This window comes from Cynocephalus volans, chromosome 11 (genome assembly GCF_027409185.1).
Source record: "Cynocephalus volans isolate mCynVol1 chromosome 11, mCynVol1.pri, whole genome shotgun sequence".
Classification (NCBI taxonomy): domain Eukaryota; kingdom Metazoa; phylum Chordata; class Mammalia; order Dermoptera; family Cynocephalidae; genus Cynocephalus; species Cynocephalus volans.
The window spans coordinates 51,183,217-51,206,538 of NC_084470.1; the positions used below are offsets into that span (position 1 = coordinate 51,183,217).

The 23,322-nt window shown below is 37.1% G+C and overlaps 1 protein-coding gene across 1 annotated transcript in view; it reads left to right on the top strand.

The window, feature by feature from the left end:
• MYRIP (myosin VIIA and Rab interacting protein) overlaps positions 1 to 23,322 on the top strand; it is a 353,617-nt gene that overhangs the window by 42,758 nt on the left and 287,537 nt on the right. Inside the window, exon 2 of the mRNA XM_063114747.1 lies at positions 22,300 to 22,443. Coding sequence (XP_062970817.1) covers positions 22,334 to 22,443 — 110 coding nt within the window. The 5' untranslated portion in view covers positions 22,300 to 22,333. The remainder of the gene's footprint in view (positions 1 to 22,299; positions 22,444 to 23,322) is intronic.

Below are 23,322 nucleotides of genomic sequence, written 5' to 3' on the forward strand. Positions count from 1 at the left end.
GGGCAAGGGCACAGCTGGAGAACTGGGTCGGGGTGGGATCTCAAGCCAGAAAGTTTGGCCTTTTCTTGTTCCTGGGAAACCTCTTTAGCTAATGGTGATCCTTCTGGATATCTCTACTCTGCCCTGAAAGAGGGAGGAAAGGGATACATGGTACAAGACTGAATAATATGCATGGATATGGATGCCAGGAAGGACTGGATCAGGTTGCAGCAGGCATCATTATTCCTTTCCAAATTAACAGCTGCCATGGTACAGAATTCTCAAATGATGCAAATAGATTACTGTTTTCATTTAGCCAGAGCTAAGTCTGAGTTTAATAATAGATGTTTTCTCCTGGCCATAGAATTGCCTTAAGATTAGTAAATATTTTTTTCTTTTGTTTTGGTTTTTAATTTTCTATCTGTTTTATGACTCACTTATTTAAAAGGGCATTTTCATTCAGTATTTATGTCTTTCTCCCAAATTCTATAAATGAAAGATGCCAAAGGAAACCAAAATATAAACTTGAATGCAAATTTGAATTTAAATTTTTTAGATTAAATAAAAACACTTTTCTTTTTATTCCTCCTTCTAGCTAACTTGCATTTTTTCATTGACAGCTCCAAATTCAACCAGCCGTTATTTGTGAGCTTAATTTTAGCAGGTGTTTCATCAGTTCCTTTGAAAATATGGTAACAGAGCTTTCTTTGGGTCTCACAAGTAATTTATACTATAGTTGGTGATATGTTGAGTCTTTTACTGTAAAATGAGCAATGTCATGTCTTTGGGTTTTCGGATCTTAATTCCTGCCAAAGAAATAATACAGTTTATGTACCAGCTGAGGATATTATTCTCTCCAGTCTACTTTCTTGTGTAGGGTGTCAGACCTGCTGGAGATTTACTGGGATTTAATGACACATGCCTCTAGGACATTTCAGTTCTCTAAGTGGCATCCTACACTGGGAACCAGTGAGGGTTAATCTAATCTTAGAAGCGGGTATCTTTGGGACAGGCAGATTTACTCTGAAAACCTCTGTATTAATCAGTTTCTGTTGCTTATAATAAAATACTTGGAACTGGGTGATTTATAAGAAAACAAAATTTATTGCTTACAGTTTCAGAGGCTGGGAAGTCCAGAGTCCAGAGAACACATCTGGTGAGAGTCTTCTTTGGTGGTGGCTTTACAGCAATGCAGGGGTCTCACATTGGCAGAAAATGGCAGAGCAGAGAGCGAGACTCTCATGCACTCTCCTTTTAAAGCCCTCAGAACCATGCCCCAGACCACCATTATTAACCCATTCACTACAGCATGGTCCTACAATCTAATCACCTCTTCAAGGTCCCACCTTTCAATTACCATAATAGGATTTCCCACCCTCAACAGTTACAGTGGGAATTAAGCTTGTAATATATGGACTTTGGGGGACACAATTCAATCAATCCACAGCAACCCCCAAGTAGGAAGATTATATTGACACAGTGCTTGAATATATGCCAGTTAAGTTAGGTATGTTAGTTCAGCCCAGGGCTTCAAAAATATAAAACTTTGTAACCTGGAATGTCAATCACTTAAAATTTAAATACATGTGGGCTTGTGATTCCAAATCAAATTTGAAAATGGCATGTACTTTAGGACTAACATTTCAAGTGGAGATGAGAAGAAATGAATACAAAGGAGCAGAAAAAAATGGAAAACATAAACAGACCTACAGTGTCCCCAGGTACTGAGTTATCAAACAAAGATTTAAAAATAGCTATGCTACTATATTCAAGAAGATAAAGGAAAAGATTGAGAATTTAAGCAGATAAAACAGAACAGCTGAAAAAGAATGAAATGAAAATTTAGGATTGAAAAACTTGGTTACCGAGTTCAAGAACATTTTTTTTTAAATAAATTTAATGACAAGATAAGCAGAAGAGAAACTGAGTAAACAAAGAATTTCGATGTTGGTCAGAAAAATGTCCAGAATGAACTATGGGAAAACAGGAGGGTATAAAACCAGAAGGGAGAATGTGAGATTTGAAGAATACAGTAAGCAGGTCTAACTCACGTGTGTGTGACTGTAGTCCCAGAAAGAAAAGAGGTACCGTTTGAAGAGAAAATGTCTGAGAAATTTCCAAAACTGGTGGAAGTTGATGAAATCTATAGATTAAAGATGCTCTCTCTATAAACTTTGTACAAAGCAGGATAAAAATTACAAACAAACAAACTCTAGTCACATAATATTAAAATTCCTAAAAATCAGTGATAAATCCTTAAAAGTAACCAGAGAACAAAAGGCAGACCAGATAACTGATATCTGACCAGAAACCAAGAGAACATCTGGAAGACAGTAGGATGCTATCTTTAAAGTGCTAAAAGAAAGCAACCATCTACCTAGAATTCTAAAATCCAGCAAAATATCCTTAAAAAGTGAAGGTGAGAGGCCACAGTCCAGAAACATTGGCATAGACTCGTTTCTCTCTACTCCTCCCTGCTATACCCAATTATAAGCCCAAGGAAGAAAACATGACTGTGATGCCTAATTTTGTGTCTAGTTGGCTGGGCCATGGTGCCCAGATATGTAGTTAACCATTACTTTGGATGTTCTGTTAAGGTGTTTTTGAATAAGTTAACATTTAAATGGGTAAAGCAGATTACCTTCCACGACATGGGTGGGCCTCATCCAAACAGTCGAAGGCCTTAATAGACAACACTGACCTCCCACAAGCAAGAATAAATTCTGCCAGCCTACTGCCTTTAAATTCAAACTATGACTCATCCCTGGGTTTCCAGCCTGCCAGCCTCCTCATCAGATCTCAGACTTACCAAGCCTCTACAGTCACATGACCCAATTTCTTAAAATCAATCTCTCTCTTTCCCACTCCTCTTTCTTCCATATATATATGTGTATATATACATGTCCTATTGGTTCTGTTTCTCTGGAAAATCCTGACTAATACAACAATCAAAGGAGAAATCTGAAGGATGGAAAGAGGAAAAACTTGTTTAGGACCCTGGTACTGGAAGAACAACATAGTAACAGGGAGTCAGACACCCCACCCCAAAGCAGAAAAATGACCCAGGCTCAGTGTTTCCCAGACTCCAGCCTATCAGTACTGCCAGCCAGGGGAGTCCATCGTGAGTCCTACTAACAATAAGTGGACAGGAGAAGGCTCCTCCTTCCCTTCTGAGATCGACACTCCCATATTTACTGAGCAGCAGCAAAGGGGATTCTGCCACATTAAATACCTGGGCTGAGAAGAACTCTGTATTCCCCACAGGCAGGGGATATCCTACCACATGAGTGCCCAGCCTAGGAAGCCTCTTCATGCCCATGAAGCTGTATCTTTGTACCTTACCTAAATATCCTGAACTGTCAGGCTACACCCGTGAGAAGGATACTGCCATAAAAAGCAGCCCAACCCTGGAAGCCTCTTTGACCATGCAAGTGGAAAGTTTCTCACTGCACCCACCTAGAGGCACCAGGCAGTCTGGACTGGAGAAAACCCTTCTCCCTGCTCCCTCTCATGCAGCCCTAGTAGGGACTGTTGCAAATCCCAGTAACACCAGATAAACCAAATTGGTGAAAATAACACTGCAAAGGCTCTGAAAATTAAACTGTCATTGGAACCATAGTTCACAAAAGTTTAGTGCATTCTAAACTTAAATAGGGTGACTGCCTGTTACAACAAAAGAAGGAAATAGGACTGAGAGACTCCTAACATAATAGCCAAAATGTCCAGGATATAACCAAAAATCATTTGTCTGTCATACCAAGAACCAGGAAAATTACAACTTAAATGAGAAAAGACAATCAACCAACGTAGCACTGAGATGAGGCAAATGTTGGAATTATCTGGTAAGGATTTTAAAGCAGCCATCATAAAAATGCTTTAACAAATAATTACAAATTCTGTTGAAACAAATGAAAAATAGAAGAATTTCAATAAAATAAGTAGCTGTTAAAAAAACAAACTGGAACTCAAAAATATAAAAACGGAAATAAAAAACTTTTTGAATGAGCAAAAAATGGTGGCAATAACAGAGAACACAATCAGTGAACCTGAAGACAGATCAATAAAATTTACCCAAACTGAACAACAGACAGAAAAGAGACTGGGGGAAAAAAAAAAAAAGAATAGAGCCTCACAACATGTGGGACAATAACAAAAGGTCCTATATATGTAAAGGTTAGGAGCAAGAGAGAGCAGGATGTGTCCTAAAAGTAAATCAGGATCCTTTGATATTTATCCCAAAGCTGTGGGAGAACGATAAAAGGATTTTGGACATAGGGGTAACTTGATCAGATTTGCTCTTATAAAAAAGATTAGTTCTTTTTTAAGTTAAAAATTTTGAACAGGCAATGTACTTGAATATTTCAAAATTATCTGAAAGTATGCTTCATGTGCCTGACCACAGTCACCCTTCTCCTTAGGTGACATATGTTACTAGGTTTTTCCTATGTATTTTGCTTGAGGTATTTATTCATTTACGAGCAAGTGTGTGTTAACATATGTACATTAGAAACGTATTTTGTTCCTCCCTTTTTATACAAATGATAGCATACTATACCTACTATTCTGTACCTTGTTTTTTGTACTTAACACTTTAAGTACAAACGTTCTTGAAGAACTTTCCATATAAGCTCAAAAACAGGTTCTTTCTTCTGTTTTTTATTTTCTTTGAATCTACATAGTTTTCCATTGTAAGTTACACCATCATTATTTTTTCATGAATATAAGTGTATTATCCTTGTAGGATAAATTCCTACAGGTGGAATTGCTAAATCAAAGGATATCTTTTTGTCTGACTATCTATTGATCTAATCTATCTATCTATCTATCTATCTATTCGTAATACTGATAGACATTGGCAAATTGTCATCCATAGAGATAGTATAAATTTACATTACTAACAGCAATGTATGAGAGCACTTTTTTCCTCATAAACTTACCAGCACAATGTGATATTAAGATTTTTAATATTTGTAAATCCAGTCGGTGAAAAAGTGTCTTACAATTTGCATTTCTCTTTTTGTATATTTGATAGGTTACAAGCCATTTATAGTTCATTTTGTGAACTCTATTTCTTTTGCCTTTTTTCTATTTTTGTCTATTTTTATATTGGGTTTTTACTATTTTTTTTCCTTTTCTTTTCCACTTGTTGAAATTTTTATATTGAGAGAAATTAGCTTTTTGTCTTTGATATGAGATGCAATTTTTTTTCTTCTTTGTCATTTGACTTTGCGTATAATGCTTTTTATTATTCAAATATTTTATATTTTATATTGAATTAAGCCAGTGTTTTAATGGCTTCTGAATTATGTATCATATTGAGAAATGCTTTTCCCATTCTGAGATTTTAAAAGAATCCTCTCATGTTTTCTTTTATTACTTCTATGGTTTCATTTTTTTACCTTTAAGTTATTGATGCATTTTAGAATTATCCTGGTATAGAATGTGAACTATGGTTGTGTTGCTCATTGTTTTTATAGCTTAAAAACATCTAAAAATTAAAAAATCACTTTTCCTTGGGACTGTGTGTAGTCTCAACATTTTCATAATTTGTTTATTTATTTGTTCCAGTATTTATATTTCCTTCTTTTGAGGTCTCTTCTGTTTTTCCTCCATATGTATAATATTTCCAATTTTTTAACTTTTTTTCCATTTTATGTTGGCCTTTTCCCTCTGTCTGTTCCCCTGCCCCTCACCATGTCTTTTACTTTGTTTCAGTAGTTTTCATAATTTCTGCAAAAGTTATTATTTTTTGCTACAATTTTCCAAACTCTACCAACTTACATTTTATCATTTCTTTGATATTTTCCCTCTGTTTCTTCATTCATGGATATGATTATATCATTACGTTTTTAATTTCTTAAAAAAATTTGGTCACTCATTTTATTGCTCCACTTATAATGAAAGATCTTCAACTGTTGTTTGCCTTTCTTGCTTATTTATTTTTATCTTAATATTTTTGAATAGTTTATGAGTTCTTTTTTATTTTCATCATCAAGAGTTTAATTTTTTTCTTAATAACTATGTGGAAAGTTCATAGGGGCTTGAGTGTGGTCTAGGCTAGCTGGAGTTTTTTTTTTTGTTTTTAAATGTTTGGCCTTTATTTCACCAAAGCCAATGGAGAAAGGAAGATTTTTTGTTTTGATTCTTATTTTTTCTTTTTTGATCATGAAAAGATTGTTTTTTCCTTTACCGAGCTAAAAAAGGAAGACTGCTTGCAGTAAATATGTTTTCTCTATGTGTGATTCCTTCTATGTATGTTTATTTTTTAGAAACAAACAAACAAACAAACAAACGAAATGAGCCTAAGCAAGCCCTTTGAGCCAGCTAGTGTACTTTCCTGTTGCAAACAAGGGTTGGCACCTGAGGTAACGTCACTTGTCTTTGAGAAGGGTTGTAGTTTTTCTGGTGCTTCCTGAGGTCTGTAGCTGCAGGAAGCTCTCTCTGCAACCTTTTATCTCCTCTTTCTCTGACTCCATTCCTTCTATTTTAGATGCCTTTCCACTTATATTTGGTCTCTGTAGCTTTAATTGTATCCTGGTTTATCTGAAATAAAATTTACATTTTTGTTTCTCATTTTCCTTGTTGCTTGTTGGATGATTTCCAGAATGAGAAGGGAGAAATATTGACTTTTACACTAAGTTCAAACTAGAAATTAGCCTATATTTTGTTTAAGCTGCCAAAAGCTCAGGAATACATATTTATCTGAAAACTCAAAGAACACTGAATAATATAAAGACAATTTTCATAATCTTCGCTTGACTAATTCTAAATTGCCCTCTTGAAATATCCAGTATTAACATTTGATATGTTTCCAGTAACATCTTTTTCTATTTTAATGCAAATCTATGTAAAGATATACATACCCACATGTAGAAGCTATATTGTTTGTAAAGTTGTGGTATATTGATCAGAGTTCTTTTTTTCTTTTTACTGTCTATTATGAGCACTCCTCTGTAACAGTGAAAATTTACCTACTTCATTCTTTGTAATAGTTACATAATATTTCAGGAGATGGATGTACCACATTTAATTCAATCCCTCTCTGTTGATGGACTTCCGGATTATTTCCAGATTTTAGCAACTATAAACAGTGTAATAGTAAACATCAATTTATACATACCTTTACACTTAGATGTTTTGATTGTTCTAGATCACTTTCCATAATTGGTATTGCTGGATCAAAGGTATTTCATTTAAATAAATTGCAGTCTACTTTTCAAAAAGTTGTATCTGTTCATCTCTCCACTAGCAAATACTGAAAGACCTGATTTCCCCACATCCTTTCTACCATTGGAGTTACCAGTCTCACTGTATTTTGCTACTTTAAAAGGGAAAATATATCTCCTCATTTTAATTTGTGTTACCCTGACTATTGATGAGGTTGAACATCTTTTTTATATCCTTTGTCAATTTTTTAATTATCATTTTTCATTTTGTAAAGATCCTTTTGAATATAGGGACTACTAATCATTTTTCTTACATGTGACACATATCTTGTCTGTTTTTTTGTTTTGACTATATAACGACTTCAACTTTGTTGGCTTTGTTTACAATGTCTTTAGTTATACCATTTTAAATTTTATATGAACAAATGCATCTTTCTTTGCATTTATAGATTTGCTATTTTCTTCTAGAAAGTTTCCCCTATACTACAGTTGAACAAATGTTAATAAAAATTATTCTAATATTTTTATTATTTTTGAAAATTTAGGTCTTTAATCCACTTTATATAGAGAGAGATTATTACCCTGGCTCTGTGAGTGATGATTGTGGGGTGAAGATTTAGAATACAGGGTAATTGTGTACATTCTTGCACAACCCAGGTGAAAATTGGTGACAGCCTGACATCAGGCAGAGGTTCTGGTATGGAGAGCAGAACAGAACCATAGGAGGTGGAATCTCTTAGGAACTGAGGGCTGACTCCCTGTGAGTGGTGAGAGGAAAGAGGCTAAAGTTGTGCTGGAGACTGGATGACCAGAGTTGCTAGTCCCTAAAGCAGGAGCTCCAGGGGATAAGCACATATGGGTTCAGTTGTGGGACTGAAAAGAGCATCTCATATAAGTGCATTGCTAGAAATTTAAATTTTATATAAATATGTAAGTACCAATTATGTAAATTAATTTTGTCCTGACTTTGCTAGTGAGAGAGCAGATTGCTTCAAAAAGTGTGAATTTTTTTTCTAGTAAGTTAAAGAAGTAAATTGTACCATAATCTAAAAGTAATATGATCTGAAAATAATCAAATATGAAGAAGGATCACTTGAATAGCTTTAAAAGTAATTTTTAAATTGTACAGTTGATATAATGGTGTTATAGATGTGGAAAATATAAGAAAAACCACTTATGAACAACTGCTTTTAAACATCCTCCACTTTCTTTTAATCCACCTCCTGCCTTGCTTTTTAGAATGGATGATATGCATAACTTTCAGTAGAACTTGCAATAAAATGCCCCTCACATAATGTCTTGTGAGAGTTCAGGTAAATAAATGCAGTAAACAGACTGCTCTGTGTGTCATATGGCAAACCTCCAAGCAGACCCTTGCCCTTTGTGTTTTGAGAGGGTCTCGCAAACTGAGTGTGGTGAGTTTGTTTTGGTTCCTGTATCAGCGGATGGAACTAAACTTGACCAAACACAGAAGTAAAACAGAATTCAATCTTGAGTGGGTTGTATGAATTTATAAATAAAACCCCCAAACTTTAAAAAATTGTTTTAAATTAATTTATTTTAATTGACACATTGTAATTGTACATATTTATGGGGTACAATTTGATGTCTTGATACATATGTATGTTGTATAATGACTGGGTCAGGGTAGTTAGTGTATCTATCACCTCATGTATTCATCATTTCTTTGTGGTGAAAACATTCAAATGTCTTTCTTCTAGCTATTATGTAATACACAAAACTTAACTGTTAACCATAGTTACCCTACTGTGCAATAGAACACCAGAATTTATTTCTCCTGTCTAATTGTAATTTTGTACCTGTTGGCCAATCTCTCCCTCTTTTCCCTTCCCTTCTCCCCTTTCCCTTCTCTCTGGTAACCAGTATTCTACTCTCTGCCCCTACAATATCTTCTCTTTTTCCTTCTCCAGTTCCACACATGAGTGAGATCATGCTGTATTTTCTCATGCTGTCTTTCTGTGCCTGGCTTACTTCACTTAACATAATGTCATCAGGGTTCATCCATGTTGCTGCAAATGATAGGATTTTATTCTTTTTTTATGGCTAATATTCCATTGTGTATATATTCACATTTCTTTATCCATTTATCTGTTGGTGGACACCTAGGTAGATTCCATATCTTGGATATTGTAAATAGTGCTCATAAACAAGAGAGTGCAGATATCTCTTTGATATACCAATTTCATTTCCTTTGGATATATTCTCATTAGTGGATTGCTGGATCATGTGGTAGTTCTATTTTTAATTTTTTTGAGGAAACTCTATACTGTTTTCCATAATGTCAATACTAGTTTACACTCCCGCCAACAGTGTACAAGTGTTCCCTTTTCTCCACATCTTCGCCAACTCTTGTTTTCTTTTGTCTTTTTAATAATAGCCATTCTAACTGGAGCAAGGTGCTGTTTCATTGTTGTTTTGATTTGCATTTCCTCAATCGTTTTATAGGCAGTTTTCTGCTCTCCAGATTTTTGTGAATTGTACCATTTACAAATGGCCTTAGGCTTAACTGTATGTTTTTATTTCTTGGCCTCTTCAGATTGGGAGGATTTACCTATCTTTGCATTAATTACACTAAGATCTCCAATTATCCTTTGCTCATCCCCAGGATTTGAAAATTTTCCAAGTCTTAGGACAAATATTCTTTGGTTCTTGAAGCACAACAGGAACCTGAGTTGATATTAGTTTGTTCATTAGTTGATGCTGATAGAGTAGTCATTAGGCATTATTTTAAGCCCTTGATATGAATTGGGAATTTTTAACAGTTAGTATTGTTATTTTTTTTTATGATCTCTGAGGCTATAAATTAGTATAAAATCAATCATAATTCAGTAGTAACCAGTTTTCAGGCTGTTTCCTATAAGATGATAGCACCGGGCTTCTCCTTCAGCATTTTTGATTATTGTGGTTCTCTGTTGCAGTGTCAAGAGCACTTATTATATTATAATCTTGAGCTATTCTTATATAGTTATCACTAGCTCTTATTAGTGTTCAAAGTCACATTTATTTTTCATTAATAAAGTAATGCATCTTCACTGTGGGAAAATTGGAAAATGTAAGTATATCACAATAAATAACTAAAAATTATAAGATGTACTATTACCCAGAGATAACCACTGTGAACATTTGGCATATGATCATTCACATTTATTTAGAAAAACAAAAAATTGAGATAATTTTTGTTTTTTTAAATTTATAATGTTCATTCCTAAATATGTTGTAAACATTTTCCATGTCAATCATTTGTATAGCAGTGTAGTATCCTACCTTAGAGCTATATCATAGCAAATTTAATCAGTGTTCTATTATTAAACAGTTTAGTTGCTCAGACAATTTTTCTATTATAAATAACACTAACATAAATATCCTCATACATATCCTTGATAATTCTTTTTTACTTATTCAAATTCAATTTTCGAATATCCAAATTTGTTATTGTAGAAACATGAAAATATATGCAAAAACAAATTTTTAAAAATTGCATCACATAAAATTTTATCACTCAAAAATAACTATTAGTAATCTTTTTTGTGATTTTCTTTCAGTTTATTTCTCTCTTGTTTATTTATATAGATTTATACTATTCATACTGCATTTTCTTATTATTTTTCAGCCATGATATACATGTAAAAAAAATGCACAAATTACAAGTGTACACCTCAATAAATTTTCACAAATTGAACACATTTCTGTGACCAGAACCTAGATTAAGAAACATTACTAGTTCCCTAGCTTGGGCACTTCTAGCCACTAACTTCCTTCCCAAGAGTAACCACTATTCTGCTTCTAACACTGCAGAATAGTCTACCTGATTTTCAACTTTTCATGATTGGAATCATCAGTATGTATTCTTTGTGTCTAACTTATTTAGCTCAACTTAATATTTGTGAAATCCCCCCATACTGTTATATGTAGTTGTAGTTTATCCATGCTTTTTGCTGTGTAATATTCCATAGGGTGAATATATTATGATTTATTCTTCTATTAATGGACATTTGCATAGGTTCCAGTTCGGGTCTATTATTAATAGTGTTGCTATACACATTATTGTATTAACATATGCTTTTGGTAGACTACATGTTCTGTTTTTCATCTATTTTTTTCCCTTAATATGTCATAAATGTCTTTCTTTTTAGTACATTTTTATGGGCACAAAACATAGCATTGTATGATTGTACCATAACTTAACCAATCCTACTTTTGCACTTTCATTTTATTTCTAATATTTTTTCTATAATAAACGACACTGAGATGAACATCCTTGCATGTACATATTTGTACACTTTTTCAATTTTTTTTTTTTTTAACTTTTATTGAATCAAAATTGATTATACATATTTTGGGGGTTCAACATTGAGATATGTTGATCAAATCAATATTACTAGCATATATATTGTTACAAATCGTAATTATTCTTTATGCCCCTTGACCAATGCCTCCCCATCCCCCTTGGTCTCCCCCCTCCTCCCTCTAATCACCCTAGATTTCTTCTCTCCCTCTGAAAGAATAGTGGTTACTCTTTTGATTTGCTGCCCAAATGATCTGTCCAATGCTGAGAGGTGTGATCAGGTACCCCAATACTATCATAGAGCAGATGTTTCTTCCGTCACTATGAAATGGGCTCTGTGGAGATAGACATCCTCCTCCTTTCTTTGTCTCTGCTAGTGACTCTCCTTGTGTCAACTCACTCCAGTGGCTGGCAGGCCATCTGCATGGTGGTTGTGGCATCTAGCTGCCTTTGTGGCAGCCACGGTTATTGTGGTGGCTGAGGTGGACCACCCACATGGAGGAGATATTTTTGGCCTACTTTGTGGTTCTGGCAGTGTGCCTGGTTGTGGAGAGTGTCTGATCCCTGGTTCCATTCCCTGGTCGCCAAGTGGGTCCTGAGGCACTGGCACAATGTGCCTGGTTGTAGGAGAGGGTCTGGTCCCCTTCTCCATGCCCTGGATCCCCCGGTGGGCCCCAAGGCGCTGGCAAGTTGTGCATGGTTGTGGGAGGCGTGTCCGGTCCCCTTCTCTATGCCTCTGGTCCCTGGGTGGGCTATGAGGAACTGACATGGTGTGCTTGGATGTGGGAGGGAGGTCCAATCCCCTTCTCTATACACCAAGTCCCGTGTGGGCCCCGAGGCACTGGCATGGTGTGCCTGGTTGTGGGAGTGGGGTCTGTTCCCCAGCTCCATACTCAGGGTCCCAATGCAGGCCCTGAGGTGTTGGTGTGGGGTGCCTGGTTGTGGGAGGTGGGTCCAGTCCCCTTCTCAATGTCCTGGTTCCAGGGCAGGCCCAATGTGCTGTCACGGCATGCCTGGTTGTGGGAGGGGGGTCTGGTCCCCGGCTCCATACCTCAGGTCCCCAGATGGGCCCTGAGGCACTGGCATGGTTTGCCTGGTTGTGGGGGGGGGGGGTCCGGTCCCCAGCTCCTTACCCTGGGTCTCTAAATGGGCCCCGAGGCACTGGTGCCGTGTTCCTGGTTGTGGGAGGGGGGTCTGGTCCCCAGTTCCACACTCTGGGTCCCAGCGTGGGCCCAGAGGTGCTGGCATGGTGTGCCTGGTTGTGTGAGGGAGGGTCTGGTCCCTTCTCCATGTCCTGTGCCCCAGTGTCCTCCTGGTGGGCCCATCTCCCCCATCACCCGTGCTCCAAACACTGCACATGGGACGGGCCCTGCACTGGTCCCTTGTGATGACTCACCAGCCTCTGAATGGCTCCTTTTTCAGCTGTTTTGGCTCCTCACTCCTGCGTGGGTCCACGTGAACGCTATTAGTAGTCTTGCTGTCCTGGGGGCCACCAAAGTCCGCTTCTCCCCTTCTGCCTCCAAGTAACTCCATCTAAAGGGCAAAGCCGCGGCTTCTGCCAGCTCCTGCTCCATGTGCTCTATCATTAAAGCGGCCATGGCCCGAAACACTGAGAGCAGTTTTTTCTTTCTCTCATCGTGGCTTCTCCCACCTTCATGAACTCCATAGGTCTCTCCTCCTCTTCCCCTGAGCTCCAGCAGCCCCAGCTTGGCTGATGTTACATTTTTATCATTGTAAACTTGTTGATTGTGGGAGAGAGTGACACCAGGGACCGTCTATTCTGCCATCTTGACCGGAACTCCATTTTTTCAATTTCTTGAAGACAATTCTTACATAGAAGGAAGTGGCTGCGTTATTGCTTAGGCATGTTTAATAGTATTGCCACATTGCCATCTAAATATAGTCCGCCTGCTAGTATATATGACTGCCTGTGTTCCCAGAATCTTATTAAATAAAAAATTTCAGCTTATTTTAATTAGCAGTATATTGACTACCGGTGATATGGGTATTTTATTAAACTATGTTTTGGACGTTGATAGTTGGTGAATTGCCTTATTTCATGAGCTTTGCCATTTTATCTTTTAGAGAGTTTTATATTGTCATCTGTCTTTCGATTTTATTTATATTGTTTTTAGCTATGGGAGCTTTTAAATTTTATGCAGTAGAAGGTTGGGTGTAATTTCTATGTTATCTCCAAGTTCACATAAACTTTATGTGTTCTCAATTCCTTTATGAGAAGATCTAATATTGTAAAGATGGCAGTTCTTCTCCAAATCAATTGATAAATTTCTCCATCAAAATTCATTTGAATTTTTGCTCCTAACTTGGTAAAATGGTTTTAAAGTTCATCTGGTGACATAAATCAGCAATTTAGCCAAACGGTTTTGAAACAGAAAACATAATGAGAGATGATTTACAATATAGGGTTTTAAAGTGAGTTACTGGCATGAGGTCCGCTAGTAGGTCTCTAGCTTAGGACAGGTCAGGACAGAAAGTCCTAAGATAAACCCATGCAAATGTACATGCATGTGTGTGTGCAAGTGTCTGCACAAACACGCGTCCGTCTATCCTATTCATGGGCAATCTGAGTCAGATAGATTGGTCAATAAATAATGTTGGGACAGTTGGCCAGCCATAGCCAGCTTTGTGAGATTTCTAAGGACCATTTGTTAGTGACTTAAAAAAACTGAAGTGATAAATGGAAACAAAGAACAAGACGGAAAATTTATTGCAGTAATTCAAGGGCATTTGGTGGCATTCTCAGGCAGCAGCTCACCAAGACTAACACACCCTCACTAAATGTCAATATCAAACTCCCAGGAGAGAGGCTCTGACATCCAGCATGGGTCAGGTGACATCTCTGGGCCAATCAGCTGTGCTCCAGGGGTGTCACCATGTCTGCTTTGGGCCCACTCCTGTGCATGATTAAGGGTAAATTTAAGAGAAGAAGCCAGTTCAGGGCAGGGGTAACACCCCTGAGGATTAGTGAGCCATACAGCCAAGCACAACTTGCCCCTAAGAACAGTCACAGTGAAAACACATCTCTCATCATTTGTGGGGTTTTTATTCCTTCATAGGCCAAATTCTTTTGTATTTTTTTTCTCCCGATAGCAAGTGCCTTAAATGGGAGAGAAGTTTCTTTACAGTTCTAGGCAAAAATAAGCCATAATCAAAGAGGAAAGCCCCAGCAATATTTACCCTTTATTATTTTTAGGACTTTGGATATTCCAACTTAATATTTTCACTTTTCTATCTATATTAGGTGCATTGTCACACACACACACACACACGCACGCATGCACACACGCAAAGTACCGAGAGTTTGTAAAGATCCCATTCAAACATTTGTCCTTGATCCTTTTATTCTGGGTACCTTTCCACAATGTCACTTACATAGACATTGACCTTTCTTGATAAACTTCCCATCCTGTGTTTAGTATTCTTGTAATTTTTTTTTTTTTTTAATTTACAAGGTTTGTGCTAACCAGTGTCCCGTATAATTGTCTGTGTCCTTCCTCATGTTAGTTTTCGAGCCATGAATAGTGTAGACAATGCTACCTTTGTTTTGGTCTCCTAACTTTAAAGTTGTGTCCACTTGCTTTCCTTGTTAAGTCACCAGCTTCTTCTAAAGCTCATCTAATTTTGTCGCTTCTTACGCTGATTACATTGAAAACCTAGCTAAATTCGATTCAGTAATTATGTTAGAATAGCTACTAGAGTTTGTCATTGCTGGTTTGACTTAGTGCAGAGATTCCCAAATGGCCATTTCTCTGGATGTGAAGAGGTAGATGTTATCAAAGAAAAAAGGTTTCTGCAGACAAATACATTTGAGAAATACAGGCTTAAACAAAAGCAAACTGATTCTTTAGTGACAGACTTTTTAGAGGATCTGATAAGCTAATGTCTTGTGTATCCCCAAGAGGGCAATACAATTTGAAGCATTTCTCAAATTTATTTCATCCAGAGCCCCTTTTTCTCAGATAGCTGGTGGGAACAATAACCTGCGAAATACTTGGGGAAACGATGATATAATTAAATTGTTGGAGTTATATTAATTTTCTCATCAGTAAATTTAAAAATGTATTCTCTCTGTTGTCATCTTGGTTGAATATAAGCCAGAGAAATCAAGGGGCAAGAGTATTAATCCGGAAGTCAGGAGCTCCTGAACTGGCTGTGTGTCTTTGGGAAACTGCCTCCCTCTCCTAGGCTTGTAAGTTGTCATCTTTAAATGAGAGGGTCGTATCATACCTAACTGACCTCTGACCTGTGGACTGTGAGGCTTCTCCGGCTCTAATATGCTATTTCACTTGTTGCACAGGGAATCTGATTTTGTATTGGAGAAAAAGGAAAGAGCTTTTACCATTTCCCAGAAAGTTTTTTCATTATTCTCTGTCTTGTCCATTTAGGAGGAGACAGGAACCAGTCCTGATCATTCTTTTTAAGATTTGATACGATTAAAGCTGCCACTTCTGTCTTTCACTAACTGGGCATCTTAGAATCTTACTTAGAATTTTTGAAATTCTAAATAAGCCAGTGAAGTGAAATTAAAGGGACAGACATTACGTTTTTAGAAACTCCAAAGAAACTCTGTCACTTTTAGTAGGGTGTTTTAAAGGAAGAAGTCAGTCTGCATTTTCACTGTGCCCTCTAGTCTGTTTCTTCCTGCTCATCAGGAAATTAGAAGATGGCAGCTTATGAAACTTCTCCCCTTATCTTTGCAGCCTAACGGTGAAGTCTTGCTTCTAAATTACATCGATGATCAGCAGTTGCATTTTGTTTCTTCCCCCCCTCAACCCTAACATCCCTTGGACAAAGTGGACCAATTGCATTTTGTTTCTTCCCCCCCTCAACCCTAACATCCCTTGGGCAAAGTGGACCAAAGATTTATTTTTGACAAATAAAATTACTGGAGTGAAAAAAAATATTTTAAAAAATATTTGAAATTCCTATTGTGATTTGTGGTTGAATCTTGAAATTAGTTTGCATTATACAGTTATAAGATTTTATTTATTTATTTATTTATTTATTTTTGTCTTTTTCATGACCAGCACTCAGCCAGTGAGTGCACCGACCATTCCTATATAGGATCCGAACCGCAGCGGCAGCGTTGCTGCGCTCCCAGCGCCGCACTCTCCCGAGTGCGCCACGGGCTCGGCCCTAGTTATAAGATTTTAAATCATTTAGCAAGAGAATTTTAGGGACTGAAGCTCTTCCCTTCTCTACAGTTATTGCCATTATTTGGAAGCAAAAAGGGCAAATAGCTTCCATTTCAGTAGCAATCAAGTAATAGGAGTTGTTACAATGCTAGAAAGAGGGCACAGGGAACTCTAGACTTCAAGTTTTAAAACCTAGAGTTCAGAGTTTCCCTCTGCATCTTATGGAAGGCATGTCCATGTTGTAAAGGCATGGACTGAGTCAGACAGAGACATAGTCAAATCCTAGGTTATCATGTCTTAAACAGAATATGTAACTGTGAGCCTCAGTTTGCTCATCTGTAAGTGGTGGTAGTGATTGCCTATGGGATTTTGTAGGAGATGAATTATATGAATCGATATTCAGGTTATACCAACCTTGTATTACTAAAATAAACTTCCTGTGGTCATGATGCACTATCTTTTATATTTATTGATATGTTCGATTTGCCAATATTTTGTTTATAATTTTTTTGCAATTATGTTAGAATGAAATTGACCAATTTTTTTTTTTTTTTGTCTTTTTGTGACCCGCTGCACCTCGCTCAGCCAGTGAGCGCATCAGCCATCCCTATATAGGATCCGAACCCCCCGCAGGGGCACTGCAGCACTCCCAGCGCCGCACTCTCCTGAGTACGCCACGGGGTCGGCCCCGAAATTGACCAATTTTTAAAAAACATTTCCATTCTGTTCTTCAATGGTTTGGGTATTAAGGTATTTGGGTGTTATTTGAGCCTCATAGAATGGGTTGAAGAGGGTTTGCTCACTTTTTTATGTAGTAATTTTTTTTTTTTTTTTACCTTGAATATATGGTGCAGCTTGTTTGGTAAAATCGTTTCAGTTTGATGCATTTGGAAAGAGAGATATTTTTTATTTACTGATTAAGATTTTTTAATGGCTATGTTATGGTTTGAATGTTTGTCCCCTCCAAAACCCATGTTAACTTAATTTCCATTGTAAAAGTATTAAGAGGTGGGACCTTTAAGAGGTGATTAGACCATGAGGGCTGCGCCCTAATGGATGGGATTGGTGCTGTTATAAAAGTGGGAGGTTGGCTCTCTGCTTTTTGCCGTGAGATGACATGGCAAGAAGGCTCTTGCAAGATTCCAGTGCCTTGGTTTTGGACTTCCTAGCCTCCAGAACTGTGAGCCAATACAGCTATGCTCATTTTATGAACCAGTCCGTCTCAAGTATTTCGTTATAGCAGCACAAAATGGATCAAGACAGGCGATCAGACTGTTTTGGTATTCTCAGTCGTCTCAAATTGGTTTTACTAAAATACATTTTTTTAACAATTTGTTTTTTTCATCCAAAATTTCAAATTTATTAGAATGAAGTCTGACTGATATTGTCCATCTTTCCCCCCTATTTTTCCAACAGTTTTACAGGCATAGTTTTTCTAAAAAGGTTATTACAAAAATCAGTTGACTCCTTCTTACTCCCACTTGTCTCAGATTTTTAATTTTTCTTATTAATTTAGTATGTACCCTATGCTGAATATCTTTTCATGTGCCTGTTGGCCACTGCATATCCTTTTTTATGAAGTAGCTGTTTGTCTTTTACTTATTTTAAAATTGACATCTTATTGTGTTGGGAGAGTTCTTTATAAATTTAGGATACAAATTGTTATATAGATTGACTGCAAATATTTTTTTCACAGTCTGTGGCTTGCTTTTTCATTTTTAACATGGTGTTTTGTGAAAAGCAGAGGATTTTAATTATAATGAAATTCAATTTATTATATCTGTTCTTTCTGATTAGTATTTGCATCTTAAAATCTTTGCTTACCCTAAAGTTGTTAAGATTTTTTCCTATGTTTTCTTCTAGACATTTTATAGTTTCAAGTTTTACATTTATGATAAATTTTGAATTAATTTCTTGATTACGACTTGATATAGAGATAGATGTTCGTTATGTTTTTCTAGGTGAATATCCAGGTGTTCTAGCATCATTTGTTAAAAAGACTATCTTTTCCCATTGAATTATCCTGGCACTTTAAAGTACTAATTAGTATGTTGGACCTATTTCTGGACTCTGTCTTTCATTGTTCTCTATGCCTACTGTGACATCCTGAGTCACAGTCCCCTCCAAATGTATATGCTGAGCTTCTAACTCTCAGTACCTCAGAATGTGACTATATTTGGAGATAGGGTCTTTAATGAGTTAATTAAGTTAAAATGAGGTCATTAAGGGTTTCCCTGATCTAATATGACTGAAGCTTATATAAGAAGAGGAAATTCGGACACATTTATGTACAGTGGAAAGACCATCTGAAGACAGAAGGAAAAGATAGTCACCTGCAAGCCAAGGAGAGATACCTCAAAAGAAGTAAGCCCTGCTGACATTTTTGATCTTGGACTTCTAGTCTGTAGAACTGTGAGAAAGTAAATTTGTGTTTTTTAAACCACTTAGTCTGTGGTTCTTTGTTATAGCAGTCCTAAAAAAAATACAAATTTTGGTGTTGGGAAATAATTGTAACCCCAAAAATGTGGAAGTGACTTTGGATATCAGTAGTGAGTAGAGGTTGGAAGAATTTTGAGGTATATGTTACAAAAAGTCATGTTGCCTTGAGGAGACTGGTGATAGAAATGTGGACATTAAAGGTGATTCTGGTGAGATCTTAGAAATAAAATAGGAGAACTGTAGCAGAATGTTGGTAGAAATATGAATTTTAAAGGTACTACTGTTGAGGTATCAGATGGAAAAAAGTATCATGTGATTGGAAAGTGGAGAAAAGGTGATCCTAGTTATAACGTGGCAAAGAACTCGGCCAAGTTGTTTTCTAGTGTTTTGTGGAAAGTGGAATTTACGAGTGATGAACTTTGATATTTAGCTGAGGAGATTTCTGGGAAAAATGTTAAACATGTGGCCTGACTTCTTGCTGCTCACAGTAAAATTTTAGAGAAGAGAGATAAATTTCAGAAGAAATTGCTATGCAAAAAGGAGCTAGAACTTAAAGATTTGGGAAAATCTCAGCCTCAGATTGCAGAACGTTAAAAAGCATGTTCTGGAGAGAACATCAAGGGTGTGGCTGGGCAACCATTTGCTAAAGAGATTATGGGTATGAATCATGTATCCAAATCAATCATCTCAGCAGAAGCCAAGAATAGAGATTTGGTTCCAGGAAAGATCTGTGAAGGGCCTTTTCTGGTAGACTGGACCACTGTGAATTACATGGGAGGCCAACAAAGTTTCTGAGAAATTTGTACTAGCAGAAACACTGCCAGCTTGGATTGAAGGGAATAGAGATGGGATAAAATGAAGGAAGGCTATTGGACTTCTGGAATTCTACAGGCCAATAGAGCTATATGGCTGCAAACATACATTATCCTTCAAGAAAAGGAAAGAATACCCCTGATTCAGAGGTGTTCAGAGCTGCCACTGCTACAAAAAGCCTCAGAGGGCACAGGCTTAGGGGACAGGGATATCTCCTCCTCAGTTACAGAAAGTGGGGCAACCTCTTTGGTTTCAGAAGGCAAGGTAATCTTGGTTTCAGAGGGCCAGGCTGTTGTGGCTAGCCTCCGGGGCTGACGAGGTGGGGCAATCACCCTTGTGGGCCTGGAAAATAGGGCCACCTCAGTGGGCCCGGAAGACAGAGCATTAAGCCTATGAGGATTATTCTTTGAGTCTTAAAATCTAATGGAGTTTTACCTTCTCGATTTCATCTTGCTTGGGACCCGCAACCTCTTTCTGCTTTCCAATTTTTCCCTTTTGGAATAGGAATATCTATCCAGTGCCTATCCCACCATAGTGTTTTGGAAGTAGATAACTTGTTGTTTAGTTTCACACATTCACCGATGAAGAGGAATTTTGCCTCAGGATGAAAAATTTTACCCATACCTGATTTAGATGATATTTGGATGAGATTTTGGACTTAGAGTTGATGCTGGGTTAGGACTTCGGTGGTTGTTGTGATAGGGTGAATATATGTTGCATGTGAGAAAGACATGAAGTCTGGAGAGGCAGATGATAGAATGTCATGGACTGAGTTGTGTCCCCCACAATTAACACATTTGATGTGCTAATTACTAGTAACTCAGATTGTAACTGTATTTGGATATATAGAGTCTTTAAAGAGATAAATAAGTTAGAATGAGATTATTAGTGTGAACCTTAATCCAATATGACTGGTGTCCTATAGGAAGAGGAAATTTTGATATAGACATATATAGAGGGAAGACCACGTGAGGACAGAGGAGAAGAGGGCCATCTACAAGCCAAGGAGAGAGGCCTCAGAAGAAATCAACCTTGCTAACACACCTTGGTCTTGGGCTTCTAGCCTCCAGATCTATGAGAAAATAAATTTCTGCTGTTAAAGCTACCCAGTTTGTTACTTTATTATGGCAACCCTAGCAACCTAATACACCCACCTATAAGCCAATATCACTCTGTCTTGATTCATGTATCTTTATAGTAAGGACATTCAGTATTGGCTAGAAGTAGTGACAGTGGACATCCTTGTCTTTTTCCTGATCTTAGCGAAAAGCATTCAGTCTTTCATCACTGAGCACAATATTAGTTGTAGGTTTTTGGTGTTTTTATTCTTTATTTTTGTAAATACCTTTTATATGATTGTGGAAGTTCCCTTATAGTCTTAGTTTGCACAAGATTTCTATCATGAATTAAAATTAAATTTTGTCAAATGCTTTCTCTACATCTATTGAAAAGATCATATGATTTTTCCCTTTTATTATGTTAATATGGTGAATTACATGGATTAATTTTTGAATGTTGAGCTAAACTTGATTTACTTAGATAAACTTCACTTTGTCATGGCATATAATCTTTGTTAGGTCTTGCTGCATTGGCTTCACTAGTATTTTGTTGAGGATGCATATATCCATGTTTATGAGGGACTTCAAGTCTGGAGAATTTCCAGAAATTATTTGAATGTATCCTTAGGTGCAGCCATTCGCTAAAAATGATTTAAGATTATTTTACTGTATATTTTTTCCTTTTGCAGACAACAGTTTATTTCTACTTTATATATTTCATAGTCATGTGATTAAAACTATAAGGGATTTAGTATACATAGGATATTACTTTTTATTTTTATTTATTTTTTAAATTTTTCTGACCAGTAAGGGGATCACAACCCTTGGCACAGTGTGGTCTGCACCACGCTCAGCCAGTGAGCGTACCAGCCATCCCTATATAGGATCTGAACCTGCGGCCTCAGCACTACCAGCGCTGCACTCTCCCGAGTGAGCCACAGGGCCGGCTCAGGATATTACTTTTTTAAAAAAGATATTATAATTCATTTTATTCTGCAGTTATATATAGTACTTAGAATTTGAAACTTCAAATTACAGAAATTTAGAATTTTTGGATGCAGCGTTTTGGTGTTTTATGGAAACCCACATTAAGTCTCATGCGTGGTTCATTTTGTTGGAAAGAATACATTTTTTTTTCTTTATTTAAGGGTTGGAATGATGAAACTGGCTGATCATCAGTTAACTTCTCTTTTTTTTCTGCAGCCTTGCTGAAGTTATCAGTAAGTATTTGCTGAGTATGAATGCAGAGAAAGATGCTACATTATATAAACACACATAAATACTGTATATAATTCTGTTCTAATAACAAAACAGGTTGATTTTGTCTGTGTAGAGCTTTTATCTTGCCCTCAATTTGTGTCCTCTCCTTTTTGGTTTCCCAGGTCTTGTTTCATCATCTGTGTTTGGTATTAAATCATGGGGAGGAAGCTGGACCTGTCTGGTTTGACCGATGATGAAACAGAGCATGTTCTGCAGGTGGTTCAGAGAGACTTCAATCTTCGCAAGAAAGAGGAAGAACGACTAAGGTGAGAAGCCTCTGTTGTCCAATGGTACGGTGAACTGTATGTGGACAAGTGAAACAGGTTTCCTGAGCATATTCCCTGCTGCTTGCCTTGAGTTCAGACATCATTATGTCATGTGACCACACTCGTGATTATGTGAAGAATGCCCTGCCCTTTGTAGGGAGGCTTGCCACCTTCAACACTGGGCATCATAATGTCAGTTCAGAAATGGGACTGTTCACACTCCCTCCCAGTCGAGGTCTTGTTGTTATTAGCTGTAGAATGGCTGAAGTTGGTGATGAAGATGTCTGTTCTGAGCTTGCTCCTGGCTTTAGTTTTCTTGTTGGCAGGTTTTATTGACGAATAACCAGAGTGTTAAGAGACCAATACTTGGGAGAATTAAACTCATACATGTACAGTCTTCTGTTAGAACTCTCAGCTACCATGGTACAGGAAAAGAGCTCTGAGGATCTGATATAAGAAAACTGACCCTCAGGCTGGGATGGGATCACCTAACACTCTCACCCCCCTAATTCTATAGAAGAAACTGAAGCCCTGAGAGGTAGTCCTCTGACTCCTCCGCAGTTCATATTTCCTCATGGAATGCTCTTAGAAATACTGTTGCAGCTCAGGTGGGCAGCAATGCCTAAACTTGGAAGAAGTCAGTGTTGGAAATGAGATTATGTGTTGGGCCTATTATATTATATAAAGCTGATGGTGAGTCATTCTTAGCTCACCGGTTCATAAACATGTTATCCCTTTGAATGGGTTTATCCATGGCACTGTTTCCTTCTTAGACTCTAAGCAAAGATTTATTTTGCTCACTGTTATATACCCAATAGCTAGAACAGTGCCTAGCATATGTTCTTTTAAATCAATTAATTATCTAATTAACAGATTTAT